Here is a 22,789-nt window from a genome sequence, read left to right as displayed (position 1 = left end):
CCACTCTACTGACTTGAATGCACTTGAAATATATAAAAATAAGGTATTTCTGCTTGTTCTTCTGTCTTTTATCTTTAAAAAACCCAAACAAACAAACAAAACCCTGCAACGCGCAGAATCAAACCAGTACAGAAATAACGTTAAAGTTATTTCCTTCTGCACAGCAATTTGCTACGGGAAAAACAAACTCAGAAAAATGAACAGAACTTCAACAAATACTCTTCTAGACTGATGTCCAGTCAAAGTATCAGGGACTCTGCTACTGTGGGTAGGAAAACCAAGTTTGATGTGGTTCTTAGACTGATTTCCAGTGATACTGGGAGAGTATTCCAGTATCTGGTACTGGTGGAGACTGCTGAGTGAACAGAGACTTTGGAAATCATTGCATTTCTGTCTTATTGCCCAAGATAAAGAATTAGCATCACAGAGAAAGCCATATCTCAAGCAAAAGTGGGTTTTTTTTCCATTCCTTTTGTATATTCATTTAGTGTACCTCACAGAACAAGAATTATCAATATTTCCTTCCAGAAATCAGTGTTGGAATAGCACCTTCATGCTATTTTGATAGATTTTCTGGATTTTTTACCTCAAGTATTGAATGTGTAAACATACCTAAGAATGTTGAAGAGCTATTAAAGAGAAGGCCATAAAGAAAAAGGTATTTACTCAGAAATCTTACTTTGCATAGCCACTGCCTGGTCCCTGTTACTTATGTTTGCAGGTAAATCATTCATTTCAGACATTGGGCAAATCCAGCCGTCCTGAGCCTGACCTCTCCAACAGACTATTCTAAGTTAATGATTTGCACAGCTCCCTTACTGGCACAGAATAACAACTCACACAGCAATGGTATCTCAGGAGCAGTTTATAAAAATGTAGTACACCACAGGGACTGGTATGGATTTTAGGAAGGCCCTGGCTACTGTAGTCTGAAAGGCTTTGGAAGTTTTGCCTTGCATAAGGCTGGATTCACATACATGCATTAGGGGAGAATTGTTTATAGAAGAAATAAATGCCCAAAATTAGACATTGCCCTGGGAGGCCACAGAAGCGCAATGTAAGGATCTGACTCCTAAATGTTTCTGGATTACTCACACACTGACATCAAGGAGCTCAGCATCCACATTCCAGTGAGAGTTTGTGGCTTAATTGGTCTGACTTACACCTGCAAATCAGGGGAATTCGCATTTTTTTTGCAGCACAAGGCTAACATGAAGTGTGTAAATACAAGGTAACAGGAACTCAGTGAGCAACTGAAGTCACTTAATTGCCATAAACCACAGTTCTAAGTTAGTTGGTATGAAAATCACATAAGCCCTACAAGTCTTCAAAATACATTTATAAAACATTTTCATCCCTCTGCAGTTATGTGTTCTTTTTAACACACAGTGTTTAAATGTGCCTTCAATTCCATGTCCCAATTTTATCCATCAGTGAGAAATCCTGTTTAGCCAGGTGACCTTCAAAAATCAATATATAACACCGTCAGAAGGGGAAAGGACCCATTCCCTGTTCCCTGAGATAGCTGATGCCTCTTCATCACTCAAGAATCCCTCAAGGTCCCAGAACACAACTTTGAATTACTTAATTGACTGATAACAGTGTAAGAACAAAGCCAGGAAAGAACTGTGGAAGGTTCCTGTACTAAATGTGCTCAGGTGAATTTTCCTAATGGGTGTGTCCTGAAAAGAGCAGCACCTTGTGCCATTTACCTCCTAAATCAGCTGATCACGATCAGCTTTTAGCAGGAACTTTACTCCATCCAGGTGTGGAAAGCCTTCCAGTAAGATCTCCACACCAAGCTAGGAAGGCAGAGAATATAATTTTCTCTCTCCTATTGGCAGAGAAGTCTGGAATTTAGCCTGTAACTAAGAATAAAATATCTCCCGAGGTCTTCCTGGGATACCCTTTGTAAATAATGCTGCCAGCAGCATCCCATGCATATTTCAGTAACTACATGATCCTTAGTGAATCACAGAAGATAACCTGCAATATAACAACACTTGCATGATCTTCCCTTTTAAAAGGAACTACAAAAATTAAGCTACCTGCTTGTGAAAGTGTTTTAGTCCAATATTGAGAGTATTTTAATGCAGATAGAAAAGAGCTTTAAATTCCTCCAGCATAGTCTCAGACCATTTGTTATGAAACAAAACTCACACACCCCACAAGACATGTGGATTTGATGCTGTCTGTCCCCTGGACATTTAGGTTGAGCAGTTATATTTTAAGGTTAATATTTACTCCATAATGGTGATTAAGAAATAAACTTTTTTTTTTTAATTTGCTCCCCTTCCAAGTACATAAAGCCTTTAACAATCATGCTGAAATTTAGAGATTTAAGACCCAGCTTGGCTTGTCTAATAAACAAGACCAAAACCACAACATTCCAATCTAGGTCCTGAAAAAAACCTTGAATTTTGGATAATCAAATAGAAAATGTTATGAATAAAAAGTTATCTATTTTTTTAAGGTTGCAGAGTTAAAACAAATTGGACCAGTGCTGTTAAGTTAGCTTCATTGTTAAGAGTTCTACTTAAATTACCTGTTAATGGTTGGTGATTAACCATTGTCCCCCTGATGCTTGTCAGAGATCCTGCAGGTACCAGGAGAATGGGAGTGGCATCAGAGCTAGTACACAGATGAGAAACGCATTGCACTAATTTTTGCAGTTTTCCAGGAAAACCCCTTAAAAACTTACGAGCCAACATAGAACTAAGTGACCTAAGTGATGTCTAAAGATTGGGAGCGTAGTCCAGTGCCTACTTGGATCCTTTTTGCTTCTCACCCTAACCTAAAGATGTTAACTAGAGAGACGACCCAGGGTGTTGGACCAAAAAGGTGGAATCTGCTAATCTCTCATGAGGACAGAATCCCCAGCTCTGCCTGCAGACCAGTGCACACAGCTGGTGCGACCCATCAATTTCTCCCCACCTGAGCTGATTCTTTTTAATAAAGGCATTAAAAAGGAGAAAGATCTCCGGCCCATTTATTTCAGAAAATAATATTGTTTTTTGAATTATAAGAACTAGGCACTATTAACAAGCAAAGAAATTAATCCAGAAGAGGGAAGAATCTATGGGACTCTTTCTATGCCAGTGGCATATAGGACCTTATTGCTGGCACATTTTTGGCCAGTGGCACAGAGCCAAATGCCCATTCCATTTCCTCTATCCATCAGTAAAACTATGAAGTTCTCTATCAGAAACAGGTCTGGGAATGAACTTCACTTACTCAGCACCTGGACTGAGAAAAGCCTCACAGCAAAGTGGTGCTAGTGAAATCCCACCAATTCACTCTTAACTACTTTGTTTCCAACCTTTTAGAAGGACACATCAAGCCTATGCTTCCATGCAATCTATGGCAAACACTAAAGGAAAATGCCAGAGTAAGGCAGAGAATTTACATACTTAAAAGAGTCACTAAGACAACCAAAGATGCTTGAAAATTGCTTTATTTGTTTGCAAGGTTTGTGCGTTACAGCAAGTGTAAGCTTAGCTACCATGGACAAAAGTCTGGAAGAACATTTCACGTTCACCATGGAGATATATAGTGAGTAGAGCCCTCATCTGCAAACAACATGCTGTTTTTCTATTGCTGGAACCTAACATTCATGAGTTACAGATCCTTGATATCCTTCTGGACGTTCCACAGTGTGTCTGCACTCTTCCTCAGCTGGGCCACCTCATCATCCTTCAGCTTTTGGTTGATGATACTTGTCAGGCCAGAGGCACTTAGGACAGAAGGAAGACTCAAGAAGACATCATTCTGAATGCCATACAGGCCCTGTCAAAAACAGAAGAGATCAGACACAGGCCTGTCACCATAGATCTGTGGTTGGTTTATGTTGCAGGGTACTTCCTCAGAACAGAGCTCAAAAAACTATCATTTTACAACCTGCAGAAAAATTTCAGCCACAATAAATTCAAGAAAATAAATAGTATAGAGCCGTTTCAGACCAAATGCCTGGCAATACCACACAGCTGATGGCAGAAACCCCACCTTCAAACCTCTCTCTTATTTCAGCAAGGAGCTGAAAAGATTCAGACACAGAATGAGAGGCCAACAGAGGGAGCAGTTCCCCCTGCTCAAAGCCCTTGCTGCAGCAGAGGTTGTGGAGCTGGTACAGACCACATGCAGCCAGTTATACCAGCTATAAAAGGACAGTGGCTCCTGGAGTCACAGCTGGGCCTCCAATAAGTCTTCCACTTTTACACTAGAAACTTCCTTTCAAGGAATCTCCATATGCTACACATGGCAAAGCTTCACACAAAGGTAGTTCTACACAGAGAACTAGTTTTCCAGCTCCATACTTGTGACCCATACTTGTGACAAGAGCAGGATAAGAGGTCAGCCTAGAAGAAACAGCTGCCATTTGAAATTCAAAGTAGTATTTTACAAAGCTTCCTTCATTCAGCACCTTGCTAATAGAGGCTATTTAGCTTGTCCGGAACAAAAAAGAGCCAGAGTGTCCCATCAGCCCCCAGTCCTTACCTTTACCAGAGTAGCAACTGAATGAACCCGGTACAGGTTCTTCAGGATGGTCTCACAGAGGTCAGCCACACTAAGACCAATAGCCCAGTTTGTGTATCCCTTCAGTTTGATCACCTCGTAGGCACTAAGGAAACATTGAAATATAACTTCATTGTCTTCAAGCAAGTCTTTGCAAATTACAAGTCTTAAAACCAGTGAATGTTAGCGATTTAAAAATTTTCAAACTCCTGAAACACAGTGTACATTTTGGAATTAAAATATCCAAGTTATGTGTTTCAACATTAGAGGATAAAGCATAAAATCTACATTATCCCCTCTGCATAATAAAGAATCCTGTTGTTCTCACAGGATTAGCCGAAAACAAAATTAGCTCCCATCTAAGAAGAGATCCTAGTGTTAAGTACAAAACGACAAAGTTAAGTACAAAATGCCTGATAAGCTCTCTGTTTCAGTCAGGGGCACAATGGAATAAGCAAACATTTAGAGTCAAAGCACCACTACATCCTGAGGTTTTTAGCCAACATCTGCACACAGTTTATCCCAGTGAGTGTATACTCATTTCACAAAAGACTTAGCAACATGTAGTCAGCTGTACACAAACTCTCCTGCATCCATGAACAGCATTCCAACACTCTGCTCACAGAAAGACGCTACCTTTCCCTGGACTTGTGCCCTTTGAACAGTTACCCATTGAAGAAGCTCCATGTGGGAAAACAAGCACCCACAGTTCTAGGTGCTCCAGCACTTGAGAGTAGGTTTGTTATGCAATAACCTATCTCACTGCAGGGTAACAAATCTTACCAGCAGAAATCCTGCATTTCTGTGTTTTAAAAAGCACACTCACTGAAGCAACCCTCTACTTAAGAGGGCATGAAAGCTGCACCAGAACAGACGCAGAGTGCAGACAAACTGTTGTCAGCATGGCATCCATCCACCATATCCCCCAGGTCATCATACCTTGCAACCACTTGCTTGTGGATTTCTTTCCAGTTCTCAGGATCTTTGTCAGTTCCCATGGCAGGGTTCAGCTCCTGGAGGCAGACCCCTGCCACGTTTATTCCACTCCAAACAGCCACTGCAACAGAGGCAGAACATCAGTGCCAACAGCACCTGGCAACTCCCCCTCCACCTCTCCTAGCCAAAATAATTGGAAACAAAGGAGGAACAGCAATAGTTGAGGCAGGTTTTACGTTTTTATTTAGCTACAGTTAAATCTGAGAACTCTGGGAGTCAAACATGAGACTGTTTTAGTACTGGCACTTTAACAAGTCGTTTGTAACATGTGATAGCAGTCAGAGCCTGGAAGTTTCCGAAGTCAGAAACATCAAATTCTGGTAAAAGGGCGTATTTAGCTACCTGGCTTTTTAGAACTGATTTTACTCAAAACTGCAGCATTTGCAGTTTCACTAATCAGTATCAGGATTAGCCTTCAAGAAGTCTATTCTTATTTACACAAATAAGAGGGTAGCAATATGCAAACTCAGGATATCAAGACAGGAATTTGCACCTCTCCCTGCATCCTGGAAGCTCAGAGGCAGGTTAAGTCTCTTTTTCTGGGAAGTAAGCAGGAATTTGGAGTTACTTCAAAGCAAAAGCAGCTGTGACAATGACACAGGATAAGCTCTGCATGTGCTCAGCCAAACTCTGCTTTCATTGGTATAGGGCTGGCTACAGTAACTGCTGCTGTTGATCAGACACTGTACTTTGATCAAATGCAATAGGACAATGAAGAGGTGGCTCCCTTAGAAATACACAGCATGAAAATATAAAGTAGCAATGTCCTGGCTTGTAAAATAAGCATGTATTCTATTTTGCCATCTGTTGGGGGTTAGGCAGTTTTTTCTTATCTCTTTCAGGAACAATGACACTGCCAGGAAGATAATGTCCTGCTAATGGGCTATTGAATTACTCACTGTGGCTGGTAAGATTAGTTACATCATCCCATTGGGAGATGCTCCACCCAGAGGGAGGAGCCAAGCATCCCTGCCACCATAAAACAAGCATTTCTGAGACCACAGACAGCCTTCTTCGCTGGATTTCCCAGAGGAATCAGGAACCAAGGCCCAGCTGCTCCTTCGCCGCATTTTCGGAAGGGATCTACACCCTTCTGCAGATCGCCGTTCCAGGAGGAGCAGCCACCATTTGGCTGGACTACTATCAGCACCCTGACTTCTCAGGGTGCCAGGTTTCTCTCACTCTGCCAGTGGTTGTTTTGCTTGTGCTAAATTACATTGTTATTTAGTTTTTTTTTCTTCCAGTAAAGAACTGTTATTCCCGTTCCCATATCTTTGCCCGAGAGCCTTTTTTAATTCTGAAATTGTGATAATTCGGAGGGAGGGGGTTTACCTTCTCCATTTCACAGGAGGCTTTTGCCTTCCTTCACAGGCTCCTGTCTTTTCAAACCAAGACAGCAACAATCTACATAAATGTTCTGCTGCAGCATTTCAGACTTGGAATACACAAACTGAATTCAGGCAGATAAATTTCTTTGATTTCACTTTGATTTTTAAAGCTATCTTTGCATTAAACAGCAAGGAGAAAAGTCACAAAAGGTAAGGGATAATTTTGTTACCCTGGATATGGACTGCTAGAATAACAAGCTCTGCTATTGACCTAGCAAGTGCTGATACTGCTTTCAGAGGAGAACTGTGCTACAGGCTATGGAATAGTACTCCAAAAACTCAGGATAAAGAGAAGAAGCAAGCTGTAGCCTTCACAACACAGCCTTACAAAACTGGCCTTTTCAGTTCAGGCTTTAATCATACAGCCACAATCACATTTATTAAATATGTGTGGATAGATTTCCTGTACTTCTCTCAACTCTAACCTTCATAAAAATACAGCAAAGTACCAGTTACTTGAGCTCAACTGCAGCTGTTCCTTCAGAATCCTGTAAAAAACCTCAGGCCTCAACCTCTGCTATGGTATGGCTCATTCCCAAGGAGATCAGAACTGTTCCTTACCACTGGAATCACCATGCTCTCCCAAGATCCAGCCGTGGCAGCTGCTTGGATGGATCCCAAGTCTCTCGGACATCAGATAACGGAATCTCGCTGTGTCCAGATTGCAGCCACTTCCAATCACACGGTTTTTTGGCAGCCCACTCAGCTTCCATGTGACATAGGTTAATATATCCACTGAAAGGAAGAGCATGCAGGGCAAATGAAACTCCACTCACACCAACAGTGCTCCAACAATTACCTTACTGAGTGTAGCAGGCCAATCAGGAGGACTCAAAACACTGATCAAGGAATTTTGTATCTGACTGCTTGGGGGATGAAAATGGATGTAGTGCTTGAAATTTTTAACAGTAGCTTGATGGGTCCTAACAAAATTTGAGGAAGGTCTTTAGAGATTAGATTTCTACCAGCTAAAGTTGGACTCGCTTTTTTTGGTCACATTTAAAGCCCTAGGGTATTCAGAACTGGGACTGATGTCATGTGGCCAAAACATTCCAGTAATTTCCTGAATAATGCTCCCTTCCAGTTTACCATCACAACAACAGGTTAAACAATTTACAATCAAAAGTCTGAGATATACATACTCTCTGTAGCTGGTAATTCCTTCAGTTTAATTTCTTTATTTGTGCACTAAGCACTTTCTACATCTACCACCTCTGCAGCATGAAAAGCCAGATGAGCAATGTGCTTTAGCTGCATGTGTTTCTAAAAATACAGTTTCGGGGAAAAAACCAAAGCTAGGTAGGGAAGACAAAAAAATGTGAGCAGAGAGAAAAACCTCTAATTCACAGCTCATAGCCACAACAATAACCAGGCTGCAGGAATTGACTCCAACTCTGAGGAGCCAGGCATTTCTCAGGAGGGAACACATTTGTGTACACAGATCTGAAATGCATCATTTGCTCTGCTCAGGTACTAAAGTACAGTTCACACCTCACAAGTGGCATGTTCCCTACAGCCTCAGCTGGGGCAGGGAAGGGCATCAAGGTTACACCCCACAAAGTTCCTTCTCATGGGTTCACTGTATAAGACTAGCAGACAAAACTCCACACACTGAAAAAACAAAGGATTATAAAAAGAAGTCTGAAAAAGAAACATGCAATTCTCCTCCTGCAGCTGCATTGCTGGAGAGAAGTGGACAGGTTGAATTCAGCCTTGCTAGAACAAGAACAGCCTGATCTTTGTCTCAGTTTGGTTTTCAGGTAAGTGCTTACAGCTGCTGCAAGGCTTAGAACACTGGCTGACTGTACACCAGATAATTACTTAACCCCCAACAGAGCATGCAATGGTTCCACTCTGCCAGGTTTTCTTTAAAAGCAGCACTTCATCACCACAGATCTTCAGCAGTGGTTTCAGATGTTGAATTGCAAAGACAACCTTACAGGGACACCCTACAAAGCACATCAGAGTATTTACAGTCACCTTTAGACATCCAAATATCCAAGCTGTCTCAGTGCAACGAGATACTTGCAAGTGAATATACAAATATGCATAATTAAATCTTTTTTTCTGTTTTAATTGAACTGTGGAATACAGACAGCCCTTGTTTCACCATAGGCTTCAGCATGCAAATTCTTTTTTCTGAAAATATAGCCACCACTATAGGGCAAGTTCTTCATGCTGAAAACCAGCCCTATCCTATCCAGACACAAAAGCTATCCATTAGAGATAAAAAATTTAAACTTCCTACTCCTTAAGCCAAAGTATGCAAAGAACTTAAGTATTTAGCACAAAGCATTCTTCTAAAATATGGACATCTTAGCAAGTTCTGAATAAAGAGAGTATCAGAAAGTACAGAGTATTTGTCTGTACTCTCAAATGTCCACAAAAAGCTATTAAGTTTCAGCAATTTGTATTTGAAGAGATTTTCTGAGAACTAACTAATGTTTTATCTTGTCAAACCAAATCCGTAAGTATTTAGGAGAAGACTGCATTACCTGGGTTGGAAACCACCAGGATGATGCAGTTGGGGCTGTACTTGACGACCTGAGGAACAATAAATTTGAAGACATTCACATTCCTCTGCACCAGGTTGAGTCGACTCTCCCCCTCCTGCTGACGGACTCCTGCAGTCAGTACCACGATCTTGGAGTTGGCAGTGACAGCATAGTCTAACCAGAGCACAGGGGAGAAGATACAGAGTGTGTTTAAAATAATTACACTAATTCCAGTAGCATTGTGTTAATACAGGAGTTAGAGGCAGCTTCTGCACTGTGCATTGCATTCAAACCCAAAACCCAAGACATCAGTTTGAAAGCCAGCAACATCTCCTCACACTTACCTGATATATCAATATGTGGGTGTTGAGAGTCCATTTAGCCATTCTGACTCTTATTTCCACTATGAAAATAATACTACTTCTTCTACATAAAGTTCCACTAAAATAAATTTTACTAAACAAGCCCCAAATTGTAAAGAGATGTAAGAGAGAGCCTAGCTTAAGAGCCACTCCCATTATGATGTTCATCTGAACTCACCCCAACTCACACACTTCACCTTTTTCAATGCCAAATCCTAAGAGTTCATCAGGACTGTACAACTAATTCTCCACTATTAAGCAAAGTCACAGAATATCAGTGTTAAAGAAACTGAGGTGCACCTTTGTCTGCCACGATCTTGTGAGTGTGAAGGAACACGCTCCCATGCTGCAGGTCCATCATTTCTCCTTTTAGTTTGTCTTCCATAACATCAACCAGAGCAAGCTCATCACAAAGACCCTGAAAACAACAAAATTTGGAGTCAATGAAGAAGTTCACATGCATTTTAAAGTTAACCCAGAGCAGAACTAAATTACATTTTAAAGTAACATGTTTTACCCATCTGAAAGCATCTCTTCTCTAAAGAAACCAGCACTACCTTGGTGTTCTGATGCATCTCACAAAGTCAGAGGCTACTATAGCATAGATTCATGAAACCCACTCAGACTTTCCAAAAAAGCTACCATTTGTGGAGAGTTTGAGCCAACCCTTGGCTAGGAAAGCACGTCTTAATTTAGTTATTATCTCTGGAAAAAAGTTGCATCTTTCAGAATTGCAGCAAACCCTCTAAATCTATCCAGCAAATAGGCCTGTTTTAAATATTTAAATATCTGAAAGAACACACCATCTAATTATCTAGTAAGTATTCTCTTTGCCATCAGTCAATCCATTTCACAAAAATACACAACGGGAACAGACTTCCCGAACACTGAGAGAAAAAGGATTCTTTAGCTATTTTTCTCTACAGGAGCTACTGTGAGATACTCATGTTGCAGAATAGATTTAGCTCCCATTTCTAAATCAGTATGGTAACATCAAAGACTTGTCTCTAACCGAGCAGGAGCTAAATAACCAATGTGGAAGTTTTAGAGTCATGCAAATTTATACATTTAATACCACACCAACAAGCTGAAATCAGTATTAGAGCCAAGCATCTTGCACAAGTCAAACCCACATCATACTGGTCGGCAGTGCCTGAACATGAGCCAGCCCAGCTGGCCAAGAAGGCCAAAGGCATTCCGGCTGTATCAGGAACAGAGTGGCCAGCAGGAGCACAGCAGTGGCTGTGAGGCCACACCTCAAATCCTATATTCTCTCACTACAAACCTATTGAGGGGCTGGAGCACGTCCAGAGAAGGGAACAGAGCTGGAGCATCAGGAGAGGCTGAGGGAGCTGGGGGGGGCTCAGCCTGGAGAAAAGGAGGCTCAGGGAGGACCTTCTGGCTCTCTACAACTCCCTGACAGGAGAGGGCAGACAGGTGGGGTCAGGCTCTGCTCCCAGGGAACAAGGGACATGATATACACTGTGCCAGGGGAGGTTTAGATTGGATAGAAGGAAATAATTTGTCACCAGAAGGGTAGTCAGGCTGCCCAGAGAAGCTGCTGGGTCACAATCCGTTGTTGTGTTTATACAACTTTCAGATGTGGCATTTGGGGAACATGCTGGACTTGGCAATTCTGGGTTAATGGTTGGTCTCAATGATCATAAGAGATATTTTCCAGCCCAAATGATTCTATTACATTATTACAATTCAGTTTACAAGAACCAGATGGTTTTATTATGAAAACATTTTATACTGCAGATTATAGTTGTGACAGAGTAAAAGCAGAAGCCGAACTGAAATGTCATCATCCATACTTGAAGAATTTAAAATCAGTTCTTATTCTGGGTTTGGTGCATACTGTTCATTAACACTAAAACTTTGTGCTTGGATATCTGACAACACAGTTTGACCCTGCTTAGAGAAGTGCATTGAATGAATGCTGAATTGTTGTTCAATTGGTGGTAACATCACCTGGCTCCCTCACACGTTACATCAAAAACTGATTTCAGACCATGAGAGGCAACCATGTGCTTAAAAATATAAATATAAAACCCCACAAGCAACTATCATTGTTTTTCCATTAAATTTCTTCTTATTTATTTTAAAAACAATTTGCCACTTTTGCATCAGTTTCGCACTTAAGTTTCACTGTGGCCTGTTCCTTCTGTCAGTTTTTCTTTGCTCACAGGGTTATGAATATCAGCAAGTGATATAATTTTTCTAAAAATATATATAATTAAACATGCATTAAAACATGCATCCTCAGGGTGATACATTGGTAGGTCATCTACAAACAAATTCAGATGGTTTATTTGTACAAGCAAGAATTTTCATCTGACTGTGAGCTACCCGGTTTAAGATCTGCCCCTGCAAGGGTGCAGGGCATATCTGTTGGTGCCTTCTTTTAAAAAGAAAAAAAAAAGTCTGCACTTTCTTTTCAAATTTAATGAATCTGTCTTTTCAAATTTAATGAATTTACAATATTCTCTAAAAACAAAGTGCAAAGGAGAAGATATCCTCGTTGACTAATAAGCCTTTACTTTGCTCAAAGACTGCACCATGAGATTTGACAAACATATCCCAAAAACCAGTAGCAGGAAAAGTCTTAATAACCTCCAAGTCCAACCCTCTGTTTTTAGTTATTTAAAAACTAGCTAACACCTCTCTGGAAAAAAATAATGTCATATAAACATGCAAAAAGGGCTTAAGAGAAATCAAGAAGCTGCTGAAGGGGACAGCAGTATTTTCAGCTACTAGGGCACATATTCTTTAAAAGAATAAAAAGCAAACAGTCTTGATTGCTATGTTGTATTTCACACAGATTTTTGCTCTGTCCCCATTCTTTGCCCAGGAGAGCTCCCTCACCAAGCAAACTCCAGCTTTGTTGTAGAAGAATAAAAAAATTAAGAAGAGAATGAGAAGTTTGGCAGGGGCTGCAGAGTCATTCCTAACCTACATTTTCCCAGCAGGGAAAATCATTCTGCCTAATGACACATTTACTGCTAGGCACAGACAGAAAGGTGACAGAACAAGCAGAGGCTGAATGTGGAGGTCAGGCTTGTATGTCACTGCTTGCTTACCCGAGCTGCTAATGATTCGTTCCTGTGCCAACCTCCCAAATGTCCCACCTTTTGCTAAGACAGGCAGTGCAGAGCATGCCAGTACGGAGACTTGGAGAGCACACTGTCCTTGAGCCGTACCTTTCCAAGGACGCTGATGGCAGCGGCCATCCCAACCTGGCCAACCCCCACAACCGTGATCTTGTTGTTGGGGAGCTTGGCTCCCTCTGCAATGGGGCTGATCAGCTGGTCCTTGACAGTGGCCATGGTGTTCTGTGAGGAGAGACGGAAAGATGTGGATCAGAGCAGGCCAGGGGGAGCTGAAGGCACGTTCTGAATGGAGGAGTCACCTACCACAGCCGGGTCTAGGTAAGGCAGCTCCGGACACGGTGCCCGTGCTCGCAGGGCTCCTTCCCAGCCACGAGTCACCACACACCACCCACACACTCCGTGGCCACGGGACTCTAGGTCCCTAGCCCTCATGTGCCCAGCCAGAGGCTGGCAGCACACCCCGCTAACGCCGTTCCCAGAGCTTCCCGCCGGAGAGTTCCATCAGCGCTGCCGGGCCCGGGGCATGCACCTCTCGGCACACCGGGGCTCCGGGACGGGACTCCACGAGCCAGACGGGCCGCAAGGAGCGGGGCTGGGATTTCTCCGGCTCCTCTCCACGAGTCCCCGAGGCTCCCCGAGGCCCACAGCCGCGCCAGGGCAGTCAGGAGCCGCGGCGGTACCCGGGCGTCCTGAGCACGGTCGGGGACCAGCCCGGAGCCACCGCCCGGCTCCGGCCACCCGAAACCCTCGGGAACCCAGCTCGGGCCATCCCAGACCCCAACGCTCGGAGCCCACAGCCCGCTCCGGCCACCCCAACCCCAAACCTCCGGGAACCGCAGCTCTGCTCCAGCCGTTCCAGACTCCAACATGAACCCTCGGGAGCCAGCCCGGCTCCGGCCACCCCAGGTATCACCCGTTGGCCACGCAGGGATGCTCGGCCCGCGGCAACGGCCAAACCACGGCGGGATCAAGCCGCCTGCGGGAGAAGTGACGGGCCGGCTGGTCAGTCACCCAGCACCCCTGTCCCGGAGCGGGGTCTCCCTGTACGCACCGGGCAGCGGGAGCGGCGACGGGAGCGCGGAGCTCAGGCAGTGAGCGCTCCGCAGCGGAAGGGGCGCGGGGCTCGGGCAACGAGCGCTCCGCAACAGAAGGGAAGCGGGAGAGGCTCGGAGAGTGCGGGGCTCCGGGCTCGGGCAATGACCGCTCCGCAACGGAAGGGGCGGGCCGGACGGCACGCCTGGGGGAGGCGGCGGCCGCCGCGCTCAATCCCCGCCAAGGACGGAGCCTCAAGGATGTCGCTGCTCCGCCCCGGGCCCGCAGTGGCGCAGGGCCGGTGCTTGCTTGCCCGTCTCTGGAGCTGTGTCAGTCCCTAGGACACCGCTGGGTGCGCGGCCGGGAGCAGCGATGCTGCCGGGGGTGGCCATGCGACACCGGACACGGGTGGCCTCGGCAGCTTCACTTTCACAGGGAACAACGGGCCTGTTGGTCCCTGGTGTCACAGAGCCACAGGCTTGGCCAGAATCGCTGCAATCGATTTAAAATATGGCCGAAATAAAGCATTTTACCTGATCTTTCGGGGACAATTTGCTCAAATTGGGGGGTGTCTCCTCAGTTGGGGGTATCTGATTTTTGCGCTCTCTGATTTCTGCCCTTGTCGTGACTCCGGTGGGATTGTTGGTGGTTGGACGAATCCCTCCTGGAGGCACAGAGCGATGCCTCGGCAGGAATAAGGGATGTAACTTAAGGCAGGCCAACAAAGAATGTAACCTGAGCAGGGCCACCACCACCGCGCCTCCTCCTTCTCCCTCGGTCCCGGCCAGACCGAGCACTCTCACTCTTCGCGGTAACCCAGTAGGGCATCCCTTAAAGATGCGTGAATGTAGTTTAACGCCTTGTTAAAGTAATAAGCACATCCGACACTCTAACTAACAATAAGAGATGATATTTGCCTTTTCCTCAGACCCACGGAACACACAAACTGAAAATCTGGGTGTACGGCCACTGCTGCAGAGCAGAGAAGGAAGGGATTTCTTGGAATTCCTCCAGGACAAAAACAAGGAAAATACAGGATAACAGCTAATAGAGTTTGTTTCATCTAGTGCTGTAACATTATACCTTCCTAGCTGTAAAGGAAGAAAGTAGAAGAACAACACGGAATGGTATGCAATTAGTTCCAGTGGGGAAGAAACCAGAAAGCTTTAGGTTTCCCATCACACATGATTTAGTCTCTCTCACAAGAGGGAAAACAGAACAGTGGATTCCAGAGTCCTCCCAAATAAATCGCTGGGTTAAATGGGCCTAGGCAGAGAGCCTAGCTCTGCCTGCCTATGAGCATGGCTGCCTTTTTTTTTTTTTTTTAATTTAATTCTGTTGTTGCTGCTAATTTAAAGTTGTATTGATTTTTTTATTTTTTTTTTTTTGGCCAGATATTTTGCCAGGTTTAGTAATAACTGGATTAATTCCCCATGGCTCACCAAGCAGCCAAACAAATGATGTGTGAGCATGGTGGTGAGCAAAGGATGAAACCTGCTTTTCTGGGCAGCAGATCAGTACAGATCCTTTCTGGCCTTAAATCACTGTCTAACCGTGGCCTACTTTGCTTCTACACATTTTTTGACTTTGCAAGAGGTCCCCTGCAGGGAAAGAAATGGGTTAAACCATCCACATGACACTTCAGGTAGCAGCTTTCTGTAAGAAAATCAATTTAAGATTTTGAAATTACGGCTGCCATGGGAGCTGGAGGTAATTAATAATTACACAATGAAATGTAAGGGTCAGAAAATCTGTCTTCTATAATCACAACAGGACCATGCACAGCTGAAATTTAAGGAAATAGGGAGGAAGGGAGATAAAAAGATTCTGGAGAGATTAGGGAAGGACCAGAGGAAGGTTTTCTTTAATTCCTGAGCCATAAACAAGGGTCCTTGTCCTGCCAGTGCCTGTTGTGAGGAACGTTCACCACTGCATTGTGTCTTCTTTGGACAGCATCCTTCTCTCTCCTTATGAACTTTCGACAATCAGTTATCACAGTAGCATTTAGAATTAGAGAGGGAAATGCCACATTCCTATTTGCAAGGTATTAAAACTTTAAAAGGTAGACTTCGTCCATTTACCAAAGGTTACAACTGCTCTTCTTTAGATCAGACTTCATTTTGCATGCAGTGCTAAAAGCACAGGGTATTTAATCCCCTACCTGAAGTCCTTTCAATCTAAATAGACAAGGTAGGAGCAAGACAATGGGTAGAAGAAAGAAGCTTATTCCCTTTCCCTGCTCTTAATTATTTACTTTTTGTTTCAGATGATGGAGGATTGAGGCACAGAGAGGTGAAAAGATCTCCCCAAGGTTACATGGAAAGTCTCCTGGCGACAGGTCACAGTTTCAAAGTTCAGCTCCAGTTTGGCAACACTGGCATTTTTGATGCAGTGCAGTTCTCCAGAAAAACAAACCCTAATGTTAAGGGACACAGTGTAAATAAATTTGCCTGATAACCTTCATACAATTACAACATGTATTTTGTGTATACATTTTAATCACTTCAACTTTTGGATTGTATACAAATTTGTATCATTAGATAAGTCTGAAATACTTCACTACTTGCATCTGTCCCATAATCTTCCCAAAATGAAAGTAGATAGGATTTCCCTGCTGTTTTTTTTTTTTCTTCCAAAACTATCATTAAACCTGATTAAAAAAAGAGAGATCTCAATTGAAAAACTCTATTCATGGGACTGTTTCACACAGCAAGATGCTGATGTTCTGATGGCCATAGTCTGATGACGGCTGTAGCCCTAAGTCATGCAGAGTTTAACCTAGGAAGGGAAGGAACCATTACACCACAGGATGGTAATGGCAATGTAAAGATTCTCTCCCTGCGTTAGACCTGGTGGATCTGGTCCTTGCCCTACAGGATGAATGTGTTCTAAGCATTATTGCACATGGATGTAATGGAGGGAAAAGCATCAGATGTTCAGCCTTGCAAAATACAGAGAACTGAATTAATCTGCTGGAAATTGTTAAGTGCTGTCACATGCACTCTCGCAGATGCTGAATTAAAATTCTTGTCCACCTAGTTTAATTCTGTGCTTCTTCACCTGGATTTGCCATTTGGAGGAAAAATACATCACACAATAAAGAAAAATTATCTTGGAGTGGCAGCTTTGCAAGCTTCTTTTTCCCTGGTTTTATTTGAAGGAATGGTTCCTTATTTTTGGCAGTGAGCCAACTTTCTGTTTAATTTTTGTTTAAAGATTAGACAGTACAAACAGATAACACACTCATAATTAAGTGCTTTATAATGGAGTTAGTTTAAAAAAAACAAACACATCATGAGCTTGGGGGCTATAGTGCAAAAGGAGTGAAATGTGATGATCTCATTTAATGAGTATCTTTGATGCTAGAGGAAACAAATGGTGATAATTTTTACAATTGGGTAAGTAGTAGCACTCAGTTTGTAAGAACTAAACTGCGTTGATTTAATGATTTCTGGCTCATTAAAAAGTTCAGGAGAAACTACAGCTTCTAAAAAAAGTGACAAGACAGAAATGGGGCAAACAGTGCATATGCAAGCAAAAATATATGAAACTGAAATTACAGACAGACAATGATTTTTTTTTAATCAATAGATTAATTTCCATATAATAAGGATGGGGGGATTTTTCTCTGAACTGGTTAACTGTTCAGTAAACTTAGTAGTCCTAAAATTTTTATGTATGGATTTTGTGGTTTTATTTGTATGTCTGAAGGAGTGAATATGGCCTTGTCAGACTAACACCTCTCCAGACACAGATACAAGATCGTATTCATACTGGAGGGTTTTTTACATCAATGCAATCACCCCCTGTAATCACACACAGAGTGTAGCGTATCTGGTATGTAGCACGTCAATTGATCTTTGTACAAAGATTTTTGTAGTAGTCCTGTACAGCACTATTGTAATAGCAGTGAGGTAATAAGTAAGAATTGCCTCCTGTAATACAATAATACATAATGTTACAGTAGATTTTTCAGTAGTGCTTAGTGTAGAAACACATCTTGTACCTTTAATGACTTCTGAACTATTTCCACAGCTGTAGGACTTACTACCTCTTTAGGAGCTGAATCCATGTTTCCTTGTATGTGTCTTGTACTGGGAGAAGGAACTCCAAGTTATGTTATTTGAACCCCCATGTCTAGATATTGCTTACAGTGAATTTTGCTGGAGAACAGATTCACCACTCCCACTCCCAACCTACACTTTTACTTACATGATCTCACAATCTACCTTGTTAAAAGTAATTCTGGAGACAGACCAAATACATTTTTGCCTGTTACACACAAACCTCTGTCTGTGGTTTACATAAACCTCTCCAGGGCAGTGACAGGCTTGCAGCCACTGCCTTTGAAGCAGATTGCTGATGTTAAGGGTCAAGGCTGACTGACTGCCCTCCTGCTTGGGAAGCATCCAGTGATATCTGAAGAACCTTTACCATATTACACTCTGGACCCTCAGCACTGGCATTCACAGAGCACAAGCTCCATGGAAAAAGCTGTGGACACAGCTGAGCTTCCAGAAAGCATTATTTAACATTTCCCCCTAATGAGGGAGATTTGCATCATCATCATCAGATGAGATGCGTCATCTCCATTGATGCATCTGAGTCCTCTGTCTAGAGACAAGCTTTTCACTGTACACAAAAGTGACTTATAATGGCAGGGATTTCTTGATGGAGTTTGGCAGAATTCCTTAAATCAGGTGGTGTGAGGGAACATCCTCCCCTTGATGGTGTTGGATTCCTGGGGAGGGGGAAGAGAACTGTTGGCAAATGCACTGTCAATCTCCATGGAATGCTGGGAGGCTCCTGGAGTGTCCTCAGTCACAGCTTGTTTCACCTGACCCTGCAAATCTGTTCCTCTGGTTAGAGGGACTTAGAGGGGGAAATCATTACTGGAAGTGGGGACAGGTGCATGTTCCCTTTGAAGTGATGAGAGTTATGTTTTCCAGCAGTGGTCCTAGAGGACAATGCACAAAAGATGAGGGAATATATCTGTGGACACATTTTGAATCTCCTCCTTTAAACTATAAAACATAGCTGAGTTATTCAACCAATCAAGCTTCCACTTCGCTTTATAATGCTCCAGGCAAAGCCAACTCAGACAGGAGCTTTAGGATGACTTCAACAAATATCTTTGATTTGGATCTAACAGGTGCCCACTTAAAATTCCTCTCCACAAAGAGAGAGCCAAGGGTGATGTTTCCCAGCAGAGCGGAGTCCAAAGCTGAGCTCTGCAGGATTAGGCAAGCCTCAATGGGCTGTCCTCCACCCCTGCTTATCCCTCAGACCCACAAGCTTCTCTAAGCTTTTTCTGAGCCATTTCAGCTCATTAGATCAACAGGAAACCATCAGTTTTATTTCCTTGAAGCAGTTTTTTGTTAATTAGCCAACTGACTGGGCTTGGTGAACTGCCCAGCAGATGCCAGACACAGGTCAGGAAGGTCCAGGACAAAGAAGCACAGGGAGAGTCCCTTCTCTGTGTCATGGCTGAGAAACACTAAATCAGTTCTCTGCCTCTCTGTAACTTGAGTCTAAATTAAGCTCATGTTCTGAGCTGCCTTCTAGAGAAGCTTACATTTCCACAGACTGCAGAAGGAGCTGGGGGTGTGAATTGGCTTCACTCAGCTCAGTTTAGTGTCCATGAATGCGTCTTCCTGTGCTCGATGTTGTAATTCCAACACTTCTTATTAATAGTAATCCATGCACGTAACCTGTTGTAAATTGTCTTGAATCAGCCCCAGCACTGATATGAGCTACACTGGCTAGATAAGCACCACAATTTTTTTCCTTGACATGTGCCAGAGATTTAATGTGTAAATTGTATTCCCAAAATCTCCAGGTCATTGTAAACTTGCAGGCTAATGTTGAGATACATTCAGAAGGTCACAGGCTTCCTGCAGTTTGTTGATTTGCTTTTTAGCACGTTAAGGAAAGTAGGTAGAAATTTTGCCTGCCTGGATTTTAGTTTTATTGATCGGTACTTGGACTAAAAATTAATACATTTCAAAGGATGCGTGTTAGATGGCAGGGGCTTCTAGCTTCCAGAAGTACAGCTAGAAGTGGTTTATTTTAAATGTTTTTAAAAATAGTAAAGCATTTGGCATTAAAACTATCCTCTAAGCAGATAAAAACTGCATTTTGTGTGATTAAGAATTGTCTTATTCTAACTTCACTGTGACTGCTCTGCCTGGCTGGGCTGGATCTATGCCTCAAAAATAGGGGCACATATCTGAGCTATTTTGAAAAGTTCAGAGAACTGAAGACAAACAATTAATGAACATTATGGGATAGGTGTCAAACCCCCCATTTTTTCCCAAGTCATCCCTTTACTTACAGACTGGTGCTCTTCTCATTGCTGCCTTCAGTGATCATCACACGCATCTATTTCTTCATCAGTGAGTAGATTAAAAGCCCTTTAAAATGATGAGATTTCTTAAACTTATTGTTTACTTTTCCTGATGCACCCTGTAGTCATTCACTTCTGCAAACCTATTCCTCAATGAGATTGTTGAAAGTGTGATGATGCTTAATACATTTCAAATTATATTGTGCCTGCCTACATTATATCACAAGTGATGTTCAATACCATTGCAGCTGCTGGAACTTCTTGGGGACATGGTGCTCACCTTTCAAATCAAATAAACCCACAAAAGTAATTGCATTCCACTCTCTCTCCAGTTGTTCCATTGTTGCACAAAGCATCATTAAACTGTCTTGCCCAATGATAGGAAGTACACTTAGAGGGCATCTACAGCCCCACATCCTTCATGGAATGAAGGAACTTTACATCTGTCCCTGTTTGTACAAGGTAATTTTAATAACCTTAAATAAAATAAACAAGTCTTTGCTCTCCTGGCTTCCAGAGAGCAACTGAACAAGCCGCATGAGCATGAATGATTTATCCTCATCAAGTGCTTATTCCTGTTCTCTTTGCACTCTCCCTCTCTAATTCTGCCCATAGTAAAACTCCCTCAGTGCTAGAAAGGATTTGGCAGTCCAGCTAGACTTTTCATTTCAGCCAGGAAGATTCGTCTTTTAGAGCAAGCTCATGTTTCTGGGACAGTTTATGTCACCTCTGCATAGAAAACCTGCTGAGATCAGCCCAGCCACCTTGGACACCTGACATGTGTCTAAGGGAACTGTTCCACTATGGTATCATTACGTTGCTCCATATATTAATTGCCACTGGTAACTGTGGTATTCTGACAAAATTCAAATTGATTTTAGCTGTAGTGGCAGCACTTCTAAGAATCAGCCAGAGCTCTACTTCATTTTTTTTGTAAATGAAAAAAAAGATTACAGTTGTGACTTCTGGGAAATGTCTCAACTGCCTTTTACTGTAGCATTTGTGAACTGTAATATTATCTAAATTCCCATTATAAGATGCTGGCTGTTAAAGGAATGCAGAAAGAGCCCTGCCCTCCTCTGTTTGTTTTTGCCATGAAAAATGCCTGTGAGCACTGGCCTTGGGCAGCCTTTGCTCCCATGGATGGTTCCTTGGCAAAGGAAAATACTTCATTGAATGATCTGCCAGGCATGAGGCTGTGATTCTGAAACTTGATGTGACAGAAGCCATCCAGGACTTGCTCAGCAGTGAACTGTTGATCCAGGAATGTAGCTGGAGAAAACACAGCACCTCATAGACATCTGCCATTCAGTGGCAGAATATCAGCACCTGACATGTGATCCTGAGGGCAAAATGACTAATCCTAAAATACAAGGTGAGAGAACGAAGTGCTTGCAGGGCTGCTCACCTCCCAGTAGAATTTTAGAGGGTTCTGGTCAGCTGGCTTATAAGACCTTTCAATGGGGAATTATGAAAAGGAATGATGGGGTTGATGATAGGGTTTTTCTCATCTACCTTTAGATAAACAAAGCATACATTTATAGTTGTCTAGTCATCTTAAGTGAAAGAAAAAACACAAGTTATTTCGACTCATCTGTTCTAACCCATGTGTCTGCCACAAGGGAAAAATCTGTTGATTCCTGAAAGTGCATTTTCTTTCCCTTCACTCTGAAAGTGGGCTGAATTGTTGGAGGGAAAAGAAATCTGATTGATTTTCAGTCTGATTCAGCCCGAAAAGTGAGTAGGAATGTGTTGCAGGGGGAAAAAGGAGGTGGGGGTCACTGTTTTGGGATTAGTCCTTCTTAGCTGAGCATAAGGCAGCCCCAAAGCTGCACCTTCAGGAGCAAGAGGAAGGTCATTCCTTCCAGCTGAGCAGCTGGGGCAGCAGGGCATGTGCTTCTCTTGAACCCCTGCCAGCTGCAAAGGAGAATTATTGCAGCCAAAACAACTGCCAAGGTCAAGTGACTGCTGTGTATTTATAGCTAGCCGAGCGCCCAGGCTAACAAAGGAAAGGGAGCTGGTTTAGGAGTGCCACCTCCAGCTCAGGTTCCCTCTGCTGCCCGCTCTGGTCTGCTGCTGTGATGAATTCTGTCATGATCTCCTTAGCAGATGTGAAAAATTGAATCAGGTCAGATTACCATATGAATGGGACTCAGTGGATCCTTGCAAAGACTGCTCTGTAACACTGGGGTTGGCCATCCTTAAGGAACTGATTGCACCTCAGGATGCAAAATGACACTAGTGCTACCACAGAAATAGGAAAAGAGAAATTCTAAGTGCTTCTGGCTGTTCAGGGCCTCAGACAGTGGCTCTGGGAGTTTTATTTAGACCAGGGTGCTTCTTCACTGCTGAAATGTCTTTTTTAGGTATGATTTGGTGTTGCAAAAGGTTCTGGATATTTCTATCTCAAGCGTGAAATAACAGCAACATCCCTTATAAAAGTAATTGTGAAGTACATGGACCACTGAGGCAGTTCAGTTATGTAACTAATTATGTCTGTTTCTCTGATGTTTACGTTGTGCTGCCCTCACTGGCTCTGGGATAA

General features: G+C 43.0%; 1 protein-coding gene across 2 annotated transcripts; it reads right to left on the bottom strand.

Moving 5' to 3' along the window:
- Positions 1-3,436: 3,436 nt before the first annotated feature.
- On the bottom strand, positions 3,437-14,598 carry LDHB (lactate dehydrogenase B). Of its 2 annotated transcripts, none has more exons than XM_039720439.1 (8): positions 14,432-14,598; positions 12,957-13,088; positions 10,054-10,171; positions 9,392-9,565; positions 7,458-7,631; positions 5,452-5,569; positions 4,495-4,618; positions 3,437-3,786 (listed from the first exon to the last, which is right to left on the bottom strand). In XM_039720439.1, exons 2-8 carry the CDS (start codon positions 13,080-13,082, stop codon positions 3,619-3,621), a joined length of 1,002 nt encoding a protein of 333 aa, XP_039576373.1. In that variant the 5' UTR covers positions 13,083-13,088; positions 14,432-14,598; the 3' UTR covers positions 3,437-3,618. The 2 variants fall into 2 exon arrangements, with proteins under 2 accessions (XP_039576373.1, XP_039576364.1); XM_039720430.1 differs by lacking the exon at positions 14,432-14,598 and adding an exon at positions 13,918-14,087.
- Between the last annotated feature and the right edge of the window lie 8,191 nt (positions 14,599-22,789).

Source organism: Passer montanus, unplaced genomic scaffold (genome assembly GCF_014805655.1).
Source record: "Passer montanus isolate IOZ18808 unplaced genomic scaffold, ASM1480565v1 scaffold106, whole genome shotgun sequence".
NCBI lineage: Eukaryota > Metazoa > Chordata > Aves > Passeriformes > Passeridae > Passer > Passer montanus.
The sequence above is the reverse complement of the archived record's forward strand: the minus strand, read 5'-3'. Positions and strand labels throughout refer to the sequence as shown.